Source organism: Podarcis tiliguerta (assembly GCF_965153285.1).
Source record: "Podarcis tiliguerta genome assembly, chromosome: W".
Classification (NCBI taxonomy): Eukaryota; Metazoa; Chordata; class Lepidosauria; order Squamata; family Lacertidae; genus Podarcis; species Podarcis tiliguerta.
This window is the reverse complement of record NC_139552.1, coordinates 12,583,649-12,598,927: the sequence shown is the minus strand read 5'-3', so window position 1 is coordinate 12,598,927 and position 15,279 is coordinate 12,583,649. Positions and strand designations below refer to the sequence as shown.

The 15,279-nt window shown below is 43.5% G+C and overlaps 1 protein-coding gene and 1 long non-coding RNA gene across 9 annotated transcripts in view; one reads left to right on the top strand and one right to left on the bottom strand.

The window, feature by feature from the left end:
• The window catches only part of LOC310668900, a 174,193-nt gene that overhangs the window by 17,557 nt on the left and 141,357 nt on the right, over window positions 1-15,279 (bottom strand). The window lies entirely within an intron of this gene.
• The window catches only part of LOC310668828 (zinc finger protein 711-like), a 65,955-nt gene that overhangs the window by 45,339 nt on the left and 5,337 nt on the right, over window positions 1-15,279 (top strand). For 4 of the 8 annotated variants that reach the window (XM_083422157.1, XM_083422152.1, XM_083422150.1 and 1 more), the window contains 4 exons: window positions 2,549-2,707; window positions 6,665-6,811; window positions 8,918-9,055; window positions 14,911-14,958. In XM_083422157.1, the coding sequence (XP_083278283.1) occupies window positions 2,549-2,707; window positions 6,665-6,811; window positions 8,918-9,055; window positions 14,911-14,958 (492 nt within the window). The remainder of the gene's footprint in view (window positions 1-2,548; window positions 2,708-6,664; window positions 6,812-8,917; window positions 9,056-14,910; window positions 14,959-15,279) is intronic. The other 4 variants (XM_083422153.1, XM_083422151.1, XM_083422154.1 and 1 more) reach the window with 2 other exon arrangements.

Here is a 15,279-nt window from a genome sequence, read left to right as displayed (position 1 = left end):
TGTTAATCCAGTTGATTTGGTTTTCTCCAGGTTCTCAGCATTCAGGCTATTTGTATTCTGATCAGTATTGTAACCTTCTGTGAGCTAGTAGAAGAAAAGGCTCTCATTATGCTTTATGCCAACTTCCCTCAACCTTGGGCCCAGATGTTAGATGCTCAGTAGAGCATGAGGCTCTTAATCTCATGGTCATGGATGGGTTCATGTCCCAGGTTGGGCAAAACATTCCTGCATTGCAGGGGGTTGGACTAGATGGCCATCATGGTCCCTTCTGACTCTACAGTTTTATGATTCTGTCCCTGACCATTGGTTATGGTGGCTGGGGATGATGGATGTTGTAAGCCAACAACTTCTGGGGACCAACAGTTGGGGAAGGCCACTGTATGCCATGGGGTTGCTCTCGCACACATGCAGGTTGCATAAGCAGGAGGGATGGATTTTTAAAGAAACACCTTCCAGTCAGTCACAGAAGCTTAATTTTGCAATGGTTAACAGTAGCAGTACTGATATATAAATATTTTTAATGTGCTTAGCATTTTTAATTCTATATAGTTCTGTTTAGTTCTGTTTTCAATAGCTCCAGCAGTGTTCTGACTCATTCACAAACTTCTGAAATACAAGTTTCATCAGTGACACCAAATACTGCTACAGTTTTAGCAGGTATTGTTAAATAACATCCAGCACAGGCAAAATGAGCACACATCCAGCACAGGCAATATGAGGACACATAAAACAAATATGCATTATTATGTTTAAGTATTATATATTAGCATTATATATTATTAGTACATGTTGAATGTAGTTTTCTTTAACTTGGGAAATTATATGTGAAAATTTCCTGGAAGAATTAATTGCTACAAAGGAGTTTGACCTCTTGCTGACCAGTTGCAGAGCGGTATCATCTTGGGCATTTAATTCCAAGTTCCAACAAAGTAAATTATGCTAAATTTTGTTAAAGCACTTGGACTAGATGATATTGCTGATTTTGTGAAAGGGTTGCTTGTGAGTTCAGAATTAAGCCCATTATAGATGTAATGTTCTGAATCTCTTAAATCATGGTTAAGAGATCAGGAGTGGGCTCATATGACACACACTTCCCTCCCTTCTCCTGCTCCTCCACTGTAAGGCTAACTAAGGTTAGGACTTGTATTGGCACCAACCTTAAGTGTAGTTTACATTTAAACAAGATATAGGGTGATACTCAGTGCTAGTCCTACTCATAGTAGACCCATTGAAGTGAATTGACATAACTAGCTTTTGATTAGAACTTAGTTGAATACAGGTGAAACTCGAAAAATTAGAATATCGTGGAAAAGTTCATTTATTTCAATAATTCAACTTAAAAGGTGAAACTAATATATGAGATATATGAGAGATAGACTCATGACATGCAAAGCGAGATATGTCAAGCCTTTATTTGTTATAATTGTGATGATCATGCCGTACAGCTGATGAAAACCCCAAATTAACAATCTCAGAAAATTAGAATATTAAATGAAATCAGCAAAACAAGGACTGCAAACAGAGCAATATTGGACCTCTGAGAAGTAGAAGCATGCATATGTACTCAGTACTTTGTTGGGCCCCTTTTGCATCAATTACTGCCTCAATGCGGCATGGCATGGATGCTATCAGCCTGTGGCACTTCTAATTTTTCGAGTTTCACCTGTACAACTCATACTGATCAATTATCTAGTTAAGAAAAAGCCCTCAGTCCTATCCATGGTTAAATCTAGTTTGACATAAACTTAACTATGAGGAAGGGTAAGATGCAGGGATTGAATGTACCATCCTGCTCTGATCCATGAAATTCTAAGTGTTACATCTCTCCTGGTTCTTACAGGGTGACTCACTAACATTTTACACTGTTGTTCTGTTACCCTTTCATCTTTTGGAATGCTATACAGGCATTTCCCTACTTGCGTGTGAAGAGCATGTGTTCTCCCGCTGACACACATACCAAAAGGAGGTGAGGCAGGAGTGGAACGGGGGAATCCCCACTCATGCACATCCAGGTGACATGTGCAGTGGCCCAAACCGGAACCCCCACATAAGTGGCGATTCTCCTGTACCCTTCAAAGAGATTCTCATCTTAGCAGTGTTTGGTATTTTGAAGATCTTGCAAAGATAAATACATACAATGATAATTTCTTTTTTTAAAAATTGGTAACATGAACAAACCTACCATTTAATACTATATAACTGTATTTGAAGGGGGAGGGAAGAGTATCAATACAAAAACAAAGTATCTTGACTTATTTAGTTTAATCAGACATTATAATGTAACAGAAATGTTTCTGCACTGCACTTCATCGTTTTTATGCTGAAATTAACTACATTGACTTATTAAAACAGTAAAACAAAAAATTAAAACAAATCTCTTCATATTATGTGTAATCTTCACAAAATAATCAAGAACAAGGTGATTGGTCTGTGCACCAGCTTTATATTACCAGTCATATTAGGTTTTGCACAAATGAGCTAAGAACAATGGACCAACATTGCTAACACTTCTTGCTTCCTTCTAACTGGTTTTGTTTTGTTTTTGTAGTGGATGATGTTGGGGAAAAGCTCGACCATATTGGAAACACACCATTAAAAATCAACAGTGAGGTTTCACATGAAAACGTATCTAAAGATGATGGTTTTGGTTCTGAAGTTATTAAAGTTTACATATTTAAAGCTGAAGCTGAGGATGATGTGGAAATAGGTATGTATCCCAGCTTCTGTTATTGCTAGTTTCTAGTGTTTGCAAAAATTATTATTATTTATTAATTTTATATACCACTCTTCATCCAAAGATCACAAGGAGGTTTACAAAATAACAGTCCAAAATGAAAACACAAAATACCTATCATCATCATAATAAGAACAACAAAAATCAATAACTCCTGTGTACAAGCACATGTAAAGGGCCATAGATTGTTTAATCAACCAAAGGCCTGATTATAGAAGAACTTTTTTGCCTGGTGCCTAAAAATATGTAGTGAAGTAACCAGGCAAGCCTCTCTGGGAAGAGCAGTAATCTAGACCAGGCATAGGCAAACTCGGCCCTCCAGATGTTTTGGGACTACAATTCCCATCATTCCTAGCTAACAGGACCAGTGTTCAGGGATGATGGGAATTGTAGTCCCAAAAAATCTGGAGGGCCGAGTTTGCCTATGCTTGATCTAAACCCTATCAAGAGCAGGCCACCTCCCACCCATGTGGACTAGGGCACCACCAACAAACAGTGCCTCAGTCTTACCTGGATGGAGCTTCAGTTTGTTGGCTCTCATCCAGTTCATTCCTGAGGCAAGACAACATTCCATCACATCCGTTTCCATACCTGAAGGTGTAAAGAAGAAGTAGAGCCGTGTGTCTTCAGCATATTGCTGACAACGTATTCCAAAACTGGATGACCCCACTCAGCGGTTTCATGTAGATGTTAAACAGCATGAGGGATAAAATCGAACCCTGAGGAACCCCACATTGAAGGCTTCACAGCTCTCCCCAAGCATCACCCTCTGGAAATGACCATCCAAGTAGGCCTGGGACCACCACAAAGCAGGGCCGCCCATCTGTCCTGCACACACCCAGACCAATGAGGACAAGTGACTGGAATTTTATTTCTTTATTAGCAAAGCACTCAGTTACATCAGCTCCTAATGTGCAAGGATATGCACACTATTCCACACTAACTAGCTGGCTAGGCAATCTACCTCTCCGGCCGGTTCTCTGTCTTGGACAATTTGAGCAACAGTATAGCCACTCCCCTTCCTGCTTTCTTAAACTTACTAGTCTGATGCTGTGCCTGCAAGTACCCAGTGGCTTCTCCTGACTGGCAGCTCCAGCTGCTCCCATTGCTTTAAGTCTCTCCATAAGTGTGGAGACAGTAGATTGGGGGACAGAGGGGATTCCAACGGCACAACTTTCTCTGGACCCGTCACAGGTTCTTCAGCTTCTGATACTTCCTCCAGCTCTTTCCCCACCTCCTTTCACTTGGTCTCTGGCCACCTCTAGCTCCACTCCGGCAGCTGCCCCATGGGTGGCACAGAACCCCCACAAATCACTGGCCTCTTCACCTGGATTTTCAACCTCGCCTGACTCCTCTGCCCACACATTCCCCCAGCTCTCATGCTCCTGCCCATCCATGACACCAACTCAAGATAGCTGCTCCAGAAGGATACCATGGTTGATGGTATTGAAAAAGGTCAAGGAGAATGAACAGTGACACATTTCTTCCATCTCTCTCCTGACAGAGGTCATCATACAGGGTGACCAAAGCTGTTTCTGTGGCAAAAATGGGCCTAAGCCCCAATTGAAATGGATCTAGAAAATCAGTTTCCTCCAAGAGTACCTGGATCTGCTCTGCAAACACCCACTCAAAGAAGGGGATGTTGGCAACTGGCTGGTAATTACTTAGATTTTGCGAATCCAGAGCGGGTTTCTTGAGGAGTGGTTCAAGCAGGCAGGGACCATCCACTCTCGCAAGGAGGCATTAGTCACATTCCTGACACAGCCAAATGTCCCTTCTCTGCTAGTTTCTATCAGCCAAGAGAGGCAAGGATCCAGAGCATAAGTCATCACCCTGACTGATCCAAGCATGCTGTTGACGTCCTCAAACCTTACAACTGAAACTCATGCAACACAACAAGACTAGACAGTGCTCTGGACACCCCTTGAGATTCATCTGCTGTAACAGCAGAGTCAAAGTCCCATCAGATCAAAGCAACTTTATCCTCAAAATGCTTTGCAAACAAGTCACTGTGAGCTACCATTAGTTCTGCTTGCTCCTTTGGGCCAGACTATTGAAGGCCCCGCACTGCCTGGAAAAGCTCTGCCAGATGGCACAATGAGGATGTAAGGGAGGCAGCAAAGTATGCCTTCTTTGTTGTCTTCACTACCACTAAGTAGGCTTGATGATGAGCCCTCCCCAGTGTTTGATTGCATTCGTTTGGCGTTTTCCTCCACTTGTATTTAAGCCGTCTCCCAGCTTGGGCTCATTGCCCTGAGCTCTGGAGTATACCGGGGAACCAGATGGGGTCCATGAAGTGGGAGAGCGTGCTCAGAGGCGATCAAGTCAATAGCCTGAGCCATTTGGATATTCCACAAGTCAGCAAGGGCTTCGACAGGAGTCATATCAGCATGGAAACCCAAGGCTGTCTGGAAGTCAGTTGGATCCATCAGTCTCCAAAGGTAGACTGTCCTCATAGGGCCCTTGCCTCTGCAGAGGGGGAAAAGGTGCTGAAAGCCTAAATCTCAACTGGAGGTGATCTGACCATGACAAGGGACTGATGTCAGTCTCCCCCACTCTTAGATCACTCTTATTTTCTGAGGAAACAAGGTCTAGAGTGTGGCATTCCACATGCACTGGGCTGATAACATGGTGTGACAGCCCCATGGTCATCATGACAGCCATGAAGTCCTGAGCCACCCCAGAGTCCATTGCCTTGGCATGGATGTTGAAGTCTCCCAAAACCAGCAATCTGGGGGTCCTCAACACTGCTTTTGAGACCAGCTGTGTCAGGGAAATTGCTGGGCAGCAAGGTGTTGTGCTAAACCAGCAGAATCCCTAATCTGTCCTGATTACCCAATGCCAGGAACAACCACTATTGTTCCCCACGCAACTGGACAGAGAGCCAGGAGAGAGAGAGAATTTCTGTAGACCACAGCAATTCCCGCTTCCTGATCCTCAAGTCTGCCCTGACACTGCATTGAGTACCCAGGTGGGCACAGCTGGGTGCAGCCAACTCGGTCCTGCTCACCCACTCAGGTCTCAGTGATACAGACCAGACTCGCCTGCTCATTCATAATCAGATCATGCATAAGGCAGATCTTATTCAGAGCCAACCTGGCATTCAACAGCAGCAGCCGCAGATTTGAGAGCTGTCTGATAAGAAAACCACAATTTCCCCAGTTTGGAGGAGGGGTTGGCATATGGCACAGTTACTAACTGCCTGTGTCATGTGCCCCTTCCCCGGCCTGTGCCACCTCCTACACCATACCTCCCCCTGTCCAGAACTACTATGATTGGGGAGGAGGCCCTTGCTCTCCCCAAGTCCCCTCTTCACAGACATGTATTTCTCTTCCTCCTTCCCACACATTAACAGCAACAACAAAGCCAAGCAAAACAAATAAAAAAAGTCAAGCATAGAAATAAAAAAACATTTTAAAACACTTACAAACACTTAGGGCAAGGCCGCCCCCCCCAAAGGCAATGCTGAGGGGGTGGCCCTTGCCCTCCACTGAAGTGGATCCCACCAGGGCTGCTGTCTACATTGTGTAAAATGAATACTTCCTTGAAATGGTCTCCTGTTAAACCTCTTGTATTGTTTTTCATAAGACAATCAAAAACAATTAAATAACATAGCAATACTATTAAAGCTGTGCCCGTAGATTCCAGATAGCTTCAGTCAACCCCTGCTTCTTCCTCAGTTATCTCACTCCACTTTCAGAACTAACTTCTCTCCCCACACCCTTGTAAAGTTAGTTCATGCCTGCCATATGCCCAGGCCATGGCAATTTGTCATGCTACTTACAAATTATAATGCTGTCCCATCAAGCTATCTTTTCCCCTAGTGACTTTTGTTGTCTTCTTATTTCACCAAGCACACAGGAGAGAAATGAAACATCTTGCTGTTTCTTTTAAAATGTTATTAAATGAAAATTAATTATTCTCTTCAAGGTGGAACAGAAATTGTAACAGAGAGTGACTTTCATAATGGGCATTCTGTAGCTGGAGTTCTAGAGCAAGGAGGTGTTGGCAGAGTACAGCGAGAGAAGATGCTTTATATGGCTGTTAAGGATTCCTCTCAGGAGGATGAAGATATTAGTAAGAATTTTATTTTTGTGTTGCTAAGAGAGTAATCTTGTCATTTTTCTCTTCCCCCTACAATTACTATGAAAGTAAATTGATTTTATCCATATATTGATAACTGATCATTTTATACTTCAAACGAGGATAGAGATCCTAACACATCCAATCTCCTCAAGCTATGTGCAAAGCCCATATGGAGAGGTCATAGCAAACCTAGTCATGAGTGTCCTATTGTTTGCACTATATTGCCACATCACAGACTTGTGATCCAGTATGTAGATGGACAGTTGCCTAGCTGCTGTTGGTAGCACACTTATATCTGTGCAGTGTGTATTATTTATTTTATGTTTAAGTGAATTTCAGTAATGTTACGGCAGCTGGCATTTACACGGGGATGCTGACAATCCCAGAGGCATTTTGTGAATGTCTGAAAATAACTAGATATTTCTCCATTTGTTAGACTTACGCCCATGAGTGTAGATCATCAAAGTAGGTGATTGTCAACATTCACTTTTTCTTATTTATGTATGCCTTTTGGACGTTCTGAAGTGATTTTATGAACTACAGCACTGTCAGGTTTAATGTCAACACGTTACCGTAACAAAAATAAGACATCATATACATAGAGCACATATACATAAGCCCTTCATTAATTAATTTTACATTTTTTATTCATAGATTAGCAGTGAAATTCTGTACATGTCTACTCAAAAGACAATGTCTCATTGAGTTCAACAGGGTTTACTCCAAGGTAAGCAGGTAAACACTATTTTAAGGAATAAGCCCCATGGAAGACAGTGAGACTTACATCAGAGTAAACGCACACAGGATTGTACTCGTGATACATAAATGCCAATAATTTCTCACTTGCAAATTTGTATTTTTTCTACAATGTGGTACAATTTTATTAGTGGGCAGAGCAATCCAAGGTGGGGTGTAGAGTGAAGTGGCAGACAATCTACCTCTTCATGCTGTCCAGGGTGGGAAGTTGAAAAGGAGTAGGTTGTCTGAGAAACAAACCTTGCAGATCTGTGGGTTTTTATTACCCCCCCCACACACCAATTAAAGCCAATGAAGGAATCATTTCACCATTTTCAGCCTGGAATAGTTCATGGGCCTGCTCTTAGGGGCTTTTGAGGCACCCCTGCCCCTTCCAAATGCCTCCAGCCAGAACTCCAGGTCAGGATTACACTGCATTTTTATTCAGTATTCAAAATTTGTTTATACCGTTGTACATCTTAATAATATAAAGAAACATCACCAAACCCACTCTTTTGTTAGTGTTTGCTTTTTAAAAAAAATCTGTACTTTTTAAAAACAACAAATTAATGTCTAAGCCATGCACAGATGCATGTTTTGTTCCTGGTTGAAATTTTACTACAGAGACAATGCTTCTAAGTTACTCATGTTCGTTAATTTTAATAGGTCTACTCCCAAGTATGACTTAGTTGGTTAGTATTCATAGGCAAGCCACTCATTCCCTCAATCTGCAAAATTGAAAAAATGATATTACATAGCTGGTGTAAAGATTACTTGGTTACGTATGTGAAGTTATTTGATCACTCCAAATGCTATAGAAATAGGTGTTGTTGTTACATTCTTAGAACTCTATGATGCGGCTATATTATGTTGTGAATAAATTCAAAAGACGACCATATTTAGGTCAATCTTGTGTGCTGAGGAACCATGTTAAACTTGTCACAGCTAATAAATAGCTTTGCAATGCAATTCTAAGCATTTTCATTTAGAAGTAGGTGTAGCCCTTGCCTCACCAACCTCCGAACTGCAGCTTTCTCATGGTATGCACATTGATGCCACTGATGCGAGGCCAGGTGTGGCTGCGCCTCTCCCCGCTGGCTGCTTCTGATGAGAAGCAACCCCGACCAAGTTAAGTGGGCTTTTTTTCTGGTAGATATGCATGGGTTTGCAGTCTTAGTCACGGGGGTAAACCTTTCAAGACAATTTCATGAATCTGGCATTCAGATTTTGGTTTTTCACACATAGATTCATGTACTCTGATAGTAGATAACTGTACTGAGTCAAATATGGATTAATTGAGCAAAGATGAAAAGTTGCATGGATAGTGTCATTAATTCCCATACCCTTTAAAACTGAATATAGGTTGTGCTGAAATAGCTGATGAAGTCTACATGGAGGTTATTGTTGGTGAAGAAGAAGCAACATCACTTTCCGACGCACAGCTTGAAGACTCCTGTGTGAATAAAACTTTTGTTCCTGTTGCGTGGGCTGCTGCTTATGGTAGGATGCTAGATTATATCTTACTCTTAATGAGAGTCTCTTCTCCACTCTTGCTTAATTTGCAGTGTTCCCATAGAGTTAATTGCATTGACCAATCTCTTTCTGCCCAAATAATGTTTTGCTATTTTGTGGACATAAGAGAGCAATAAGACATGTTGTACCAAAGAGTATGAATTCATTTTAAAGCAGGGGTCAGCAAACTTGTTCAGCAGGGGGCTGGTCCACTGTCCCTCAGACCTTGTGGGGGGCTGGACTGTATTTTTTTTGGGGGGGGGGGGGAGAGAACGATTTTTGCCCGCCCACAAAGAGGCCTGAAGATGCTTCGCTTTACCTGTCCCAGTTGTCATCCCAATAGCTGCAGTTGGGCTTCTCCAGCCAGCCAGGCACCGTGGCGGGGTAGGAGGCTGTGTTGGCCAGCGAAGACAGAAGCAGCAGCCCCGGCTGAGGAGCCACAGACTGAGGTAGGGGAACTGGGGCATCACAAGCTTTTACTCACCACCTGCTGCTGCTGTTGCTGCTTCCCAAGAGGCACCACAGAGAAGAAGACAGAGCCGCCTGCCAACCCACAAGCGGCGGCCACGGCCACCGTAACAACCCGTCTGAACGCCATGGGAGGAATGAAGGAGGGAGGCAGGCAGCGATGAAGAAAGTGTGTGAGGAAGCGGCACGGAAAAGGGGCGTGGAAAAGGAAGGGAGGGTGGACTGAGGGAGAGGGAGGAGGAGCAGGAGGAAAACGCAGAAGCAGCTGGCACCCGGCGTCACACGCCCCCTTCACAGCGCCACCCTGTTGAGGCGGGTGGGCAGGCGAGCCAACTCCCGCCATTGATGACGCCTGGCGTGGGACAAGATTGCTCTGTCCTCGAGGATAAAAGCGCTGCCGTGAGAGGGAGAGGGATGGAGAGGGAAAGAACATGCGCACTGGCAATCCACTCGGCAATTCCCGGACCGTCCGTGGGCTGGATCTAGAAGGCAATTGAGCCTGATCTGGCCCGCGGACCTTAGTTTGTCGACCCATGTTTTAAAGGCTCCAGAATGCTTTCCACCTTTTCCAGTTCATATATGGGTTGAAATAATACCTTCAAAATGATGTTTTGTAGTTTAATACTTACTGTTACTAAGGGAGGTGCAAAGTCTTGCTCAAAAAATGCGTTTTCAAGCACTTAGTTGTATATTCTGTTTATAATTACAGAAAGTTGCCAGCCCACCTACACTTGGACTCTAAGTACTCCTCCTCTGAGGCAACTCCTGTTCCATCTATTCTCCTTTCCTCAGAAATAGTTGATCTCACCTGATGAAATTAGAAAAGCATTTGAAACAAACCTGCAGAATAAAATAAAAATTATATTTCATTTAAAAGAACCTCTGCTGCTAGATGGCAAATTCAGCTGTTGTTGCAAGTGTGATCAGGTCATATGCTATCTGACCAGTGTATAAAAGCAGGTGTCTACAAATACCATCACCACAGTTGCCATGGTTATTGTAGAAGAAGCTATTGTATTTTGCCCTTTTGTTCTTTTAACTGTCGGCATTTCCCATTTTAAGCAGACAATATAGGCTGTTGCTGCTGCTGTGCCTTCCATCCTGTCTCATAAGTGGCTGACCAGAAGCACACAGCATAATTTTTAAACTTCCTTTCTACTTCCCTTATTCCATTTAGTTCCTGCTTCCATATATACCCTTATCTGTTCCTTTTCACTGGTATAAAGGCAGGGCTGGCTCAGGATGCTTGGCCACTTGAGGCAAAACTTAAAATGATGCTCTGCTGCCACATCATGTGGTTCATGTGGGAACCAATGACACTGCAAGCAATAGCCTCCAGAAGATCAAAAGAGACTACGAGGCTCTGGGCAGGAAATTGAAGCAATTAAATGCACAAATCGTCATCTCATCTGTCCTCCCAGTTGAACGACGTGGCCCAGGGAGAGAGGGGGAAATAGTGGAAGTAAACAGCTGGCTTCGCAAATGGTGTAAACAGGAACGGTTTGGATTCTTAGATCACGGACTGCAGTTTCTTGAAGATGGACTTCTGGCAAGCGATGGGCTGCACCTCACAACGGTTGGGAGGAATGGTTTTGCCAAAAAACTCAGAAACCTCATCAGGAGGGCTTTAAACTGACTAATGTGGGGGAGGGAGACAGTGCTCCTGAAGGTAGGAGTCTATCAATTGATGAAGATGATCATCCAAATGTCATAGACCAAATGGAGCAAACAGAAAGCAGACCTAGTGGTGGGAGGAAAAAATCCTTAAATAAGAGTCACGGGGGAATGACTAATGGACTTCAATGTCTGTACACTAATGCACAAAGCATGGGAAATAAACAAGATGAGCTTGAGCTCTTGGTACAGCAAACTAAATATGACATAATAGGCATCACTGAAACCTGGTGGGATAAGTCCCACAATTGGAATGTAAAAATGGAGGGATACAATCTATTTCAGAGAAACAGACCAGACAAGAAAGGAGGAGGAGTGGCGTTATATGTCAGGGATGTGTATACCTGTGAAGAGATCCAAGATTTAGAACCTCAAAGCCAAAGTGAGAGCATTTGGGTCAAAATTAAGGGAGAGAAGAATAACAGTGACCTCATTGTGGGAGTTTACTATAGATCCCCAAGCCAAATGGAGGACATAGATGATGCCTTCCTGGAACAGATGGCCAAGCATGCAAAAGGAAGGGAGATAGTGGTAATGGGGGACTTCAATTACCCAGATATTTGTTGGATGTCAAACTCAGCCAAGAGCATAAGGTCAAACAGATTCCTCACTGGCCTTGCAGACAACTTCATTGTCCAGAAAGTGGGAGAAGCAACAAGAGGAACAGCCATTTTAGATCTGGTCCTAACCAATGTTGATGACTTGGTTAATGGGGTAGAAGTGGAAGGATCATTAGGCGCAAGTGATCATGCTCTTCTGAAGTTTACTATACAACGGAAAGGAGCAGCCAAGCATACTAGGACTCAATTTCTTGACTTTAAGAAAGCCGACTTCATAAAACTTAGGGAAGTGCTGGGTGAGATCCCATGGACAGTAATACTAAAAGGAAAGGGAGTTCATGATGGCTGGGAGTTTGTTAAGAGGGAGATAGTAAAAGCACAACTTCAGGCAATACCAATGAGACGGAAACATGGAAGGTGCCTAAAGAAGCCAGGGTGGCTATCTAAAGAACTTTTAACTGAGTTAAGATTAAAAAAGGATGTGTACAAAAAATGGAAAAGGGGGGAAACCACCAAAGAGGAATTCAAACAAATAGCCAGCACGTGTAGACACAAAGTCAGAAAAGCTAAAGCACAGAATGAACTCAGGCTTGCTAGAGAGGTTAAAAGCAACAAAAAAGGCTTTTATGGGTATGTTCGTAGCAAAAGGAAGAACAAAGAAACAGTGGGGTCACTCAGAGGAGAAGATGGTGAAATGCAAACAGGGGACACAGAAAGGGCTGAACTCCTCAATGCCTTCTTTGCCTCAGTCTTCTCCGATAAAGTAAACAATGCCCGACCTGAAGAATTTGGAGCAAATGATTCAGCAGAGAAAACACAGCCCAGAATAACTAAGGAGATAGTACAAGAATACTTGGCTAGTTTAGATGTATTCAAGTCTCCAGGGCCAGATGAACTGCATCCAAGAGTATTAAAAGAACTGGCAGATGTGATCTCAGAACCACTGGCAATCATCTTTGAGAATTCCTGGAGAACAGGCGAAGTCCCGGCAGACTGGAGGAGGGCAAATGTTGTCCCTATTTTCAAAAAGGGGGAAAGAGAGGACCCAAATAATTACCGCCCAGTCAGTCTGACATCAATACCAGGGAAGATTCTGGAGCAGATCATTAAGCAAACAATCTGTGAGCACCTAGAAAGGAATGCTGTGATCACCAATAGTCAGCATGGATTTCTGAAAAATAAGTCATGTCAGACTAACCTGATCTCGTTTTTTGACAGAATTACAAGCCTGGTAGATGAAGGGAACACAGTGGATGTAGCCTACCTTGATTTCAGCAAGGCATTTGACAAGGTGCCCCATGATATTCTTGTAAAGAAGCTGGTAAAATGCGGTCTTGACTATGCTACCACTCAGTGGATTTGTAACTGGCTGACTGACCGGACCCAAAGGGTGCTCATCAATGGTTCCTCTTCATCCTGGAGAAGAGTGACTAGTGGGGTGCCACAGGGTTCTGTCTTGGGCCCGGTCTTATTCAACATCTTTATCAACGACTTGGATGATGGACTCAAGGGCATCCTGATCAAATTTGCAGATGACACCAAACTGGGAGGGGTGGCTAACACCCCAGAGGACAGGATCACACTTCAAAACGACCTTGACAGATTAGAGAACTGGGCCAAAACAAACAAGATGAATTTTAACAGGGAGAAATGTAAAGTATTGCACTTGGGCAAAAAAAAATGAGAGGCACAAATACAAGATGGGTGACACCTGGCTTGAGAGCAGTACATGTGAAAAGGATCTAGGAGTCTTGGTTGACCACAAACTTGACATGAGCCAACAGTGTGACGCGGCAGCTAAAAAAGCCAATGCAATTCTGGGCTGCATCAATAGGAGTATAGCATCTAGATCAAGGGAAGTAATAGTGCCACTGTATTCTGCTCTGGTCAGACCTCACCTGGAGTACTGTGTCCAGTTCTGGGCACCACAGTTCAAGAAGGACACTGACAAACTGGAGCGTGTCCAGAGGAGGGCAACCAAAATGATCAAAGGCCTGGAAACGATGCCTTATGAGGAACGGCTAAGGGAGCTGGGCATGTTTAGCCTGGAGAAGAGGAGGTTAAGGGGGGATATGATAGCCATGTTCAAATATATAAAAGGATGTCACATAGAGGAGGGAGAAAGGTTGTTTTCTGCTGCTCCAGAGAAGCGGACACGGAGCAATGGATCCAAACTACAAGAAAGAAGATTCCACCTAAACATTAGGAAGAACTTCCTGACAGTAAGAGCTGTTCGACAGTGGAATTTGCTGCCAAGGAGTGTGGTGGAGTCTCCTTCTTTGGAGGTCTTTAAGCAGAGGCTTGACAACCATATGTCAGGAGTGCTCTGATGGTGTTTCCTGCTTGGCAGGGGGTTGGACTCGATGGCCCTTGTGGTCTTTTCCAACTCTATGATTCTATTCTATGATCTCCCCATTGCCACCACATCTGCAGCTGCTGCCACTGTCTGAGCCAGCTGGAGGTGGCCTGAGAGTAAAAGGAGGCTGGAGAGGGGTGGGCAGCGGCAGGCAGTGCATGATGGTGGGAATGGGTAGCATGTTGTGCTCAGTGGAGGTGGCCAACAAGTGCAGGAGGTGGCGAGCAGCACATTCCTTGGAGGCCAGATCTACCATCCTTCCCAGCTGACCGCAACCTGCTGTTTGAGGTGATGGCCTTACTGTGCCTCTTGGGCAGGCTGTCCCTGATCAAGTGTTATAGTGCAGGGTCGAGAGATGGTTGGCCAAATAAAATCTCTCTCTCTCTCTCTCTCTCTCTCTCTCTCTCTCTGTGTGTGTGTGTGTGTGTACACACACACATACACATATATATATATGGGCAATAGCTCAATGGTAGAGCATATACATTGCTTTTAGAAGGTCTCTGGTTCAATCCACAGCATTTCCATTTAGTAAGGTTCTCAGGTAGATGCTGCTGAAAAAGACAATTGTCTAAAATCTTGGCAAGCTACTGTCATCAACAGAACTGGAATAAATGGACAAGAAGTCAGACTCAGTGTAGATCCAATCTCATTCATTCATATGAGGCTTGTTGTTGCTGAATGGTGTGACAGTACTGTTAATGCTGTGACCTCTGCTTATGTGGCAAATGTTATTTTTAAAAATAGTTTCACACAAACATTTAAAGACTAACCTTTTCCCTTAGGAGATGATAGAAGACTTCCCCGGAGGTATGAAGACTGTCAAACACCAGGTGAGTAGATGAAGACTTGCTTATATTTCTAGTATTGCAAAGCAGTTCTTAACTACATTTAGGCTCCATCAGCAATTTAATAAGAATCAGCGCATGAATGTTAGAATAGCAGATAAATTAAATGTAAAAGAAAGCAACATTACAGTATGATATTAATCAGTTATTAAACACAAACGGCTGCAGCCGTTGTTAGCACAGCTGTGACATTACCAAAATAAACCCTCTTCACCTCTGCTTCATTTGGGTGAAAGTCTCTATCAAGAATCTAAAGGAAGCAGGAAGGAATTTGGGAAGGGAAACTAAGTTGGAGCAGAGAGCTGT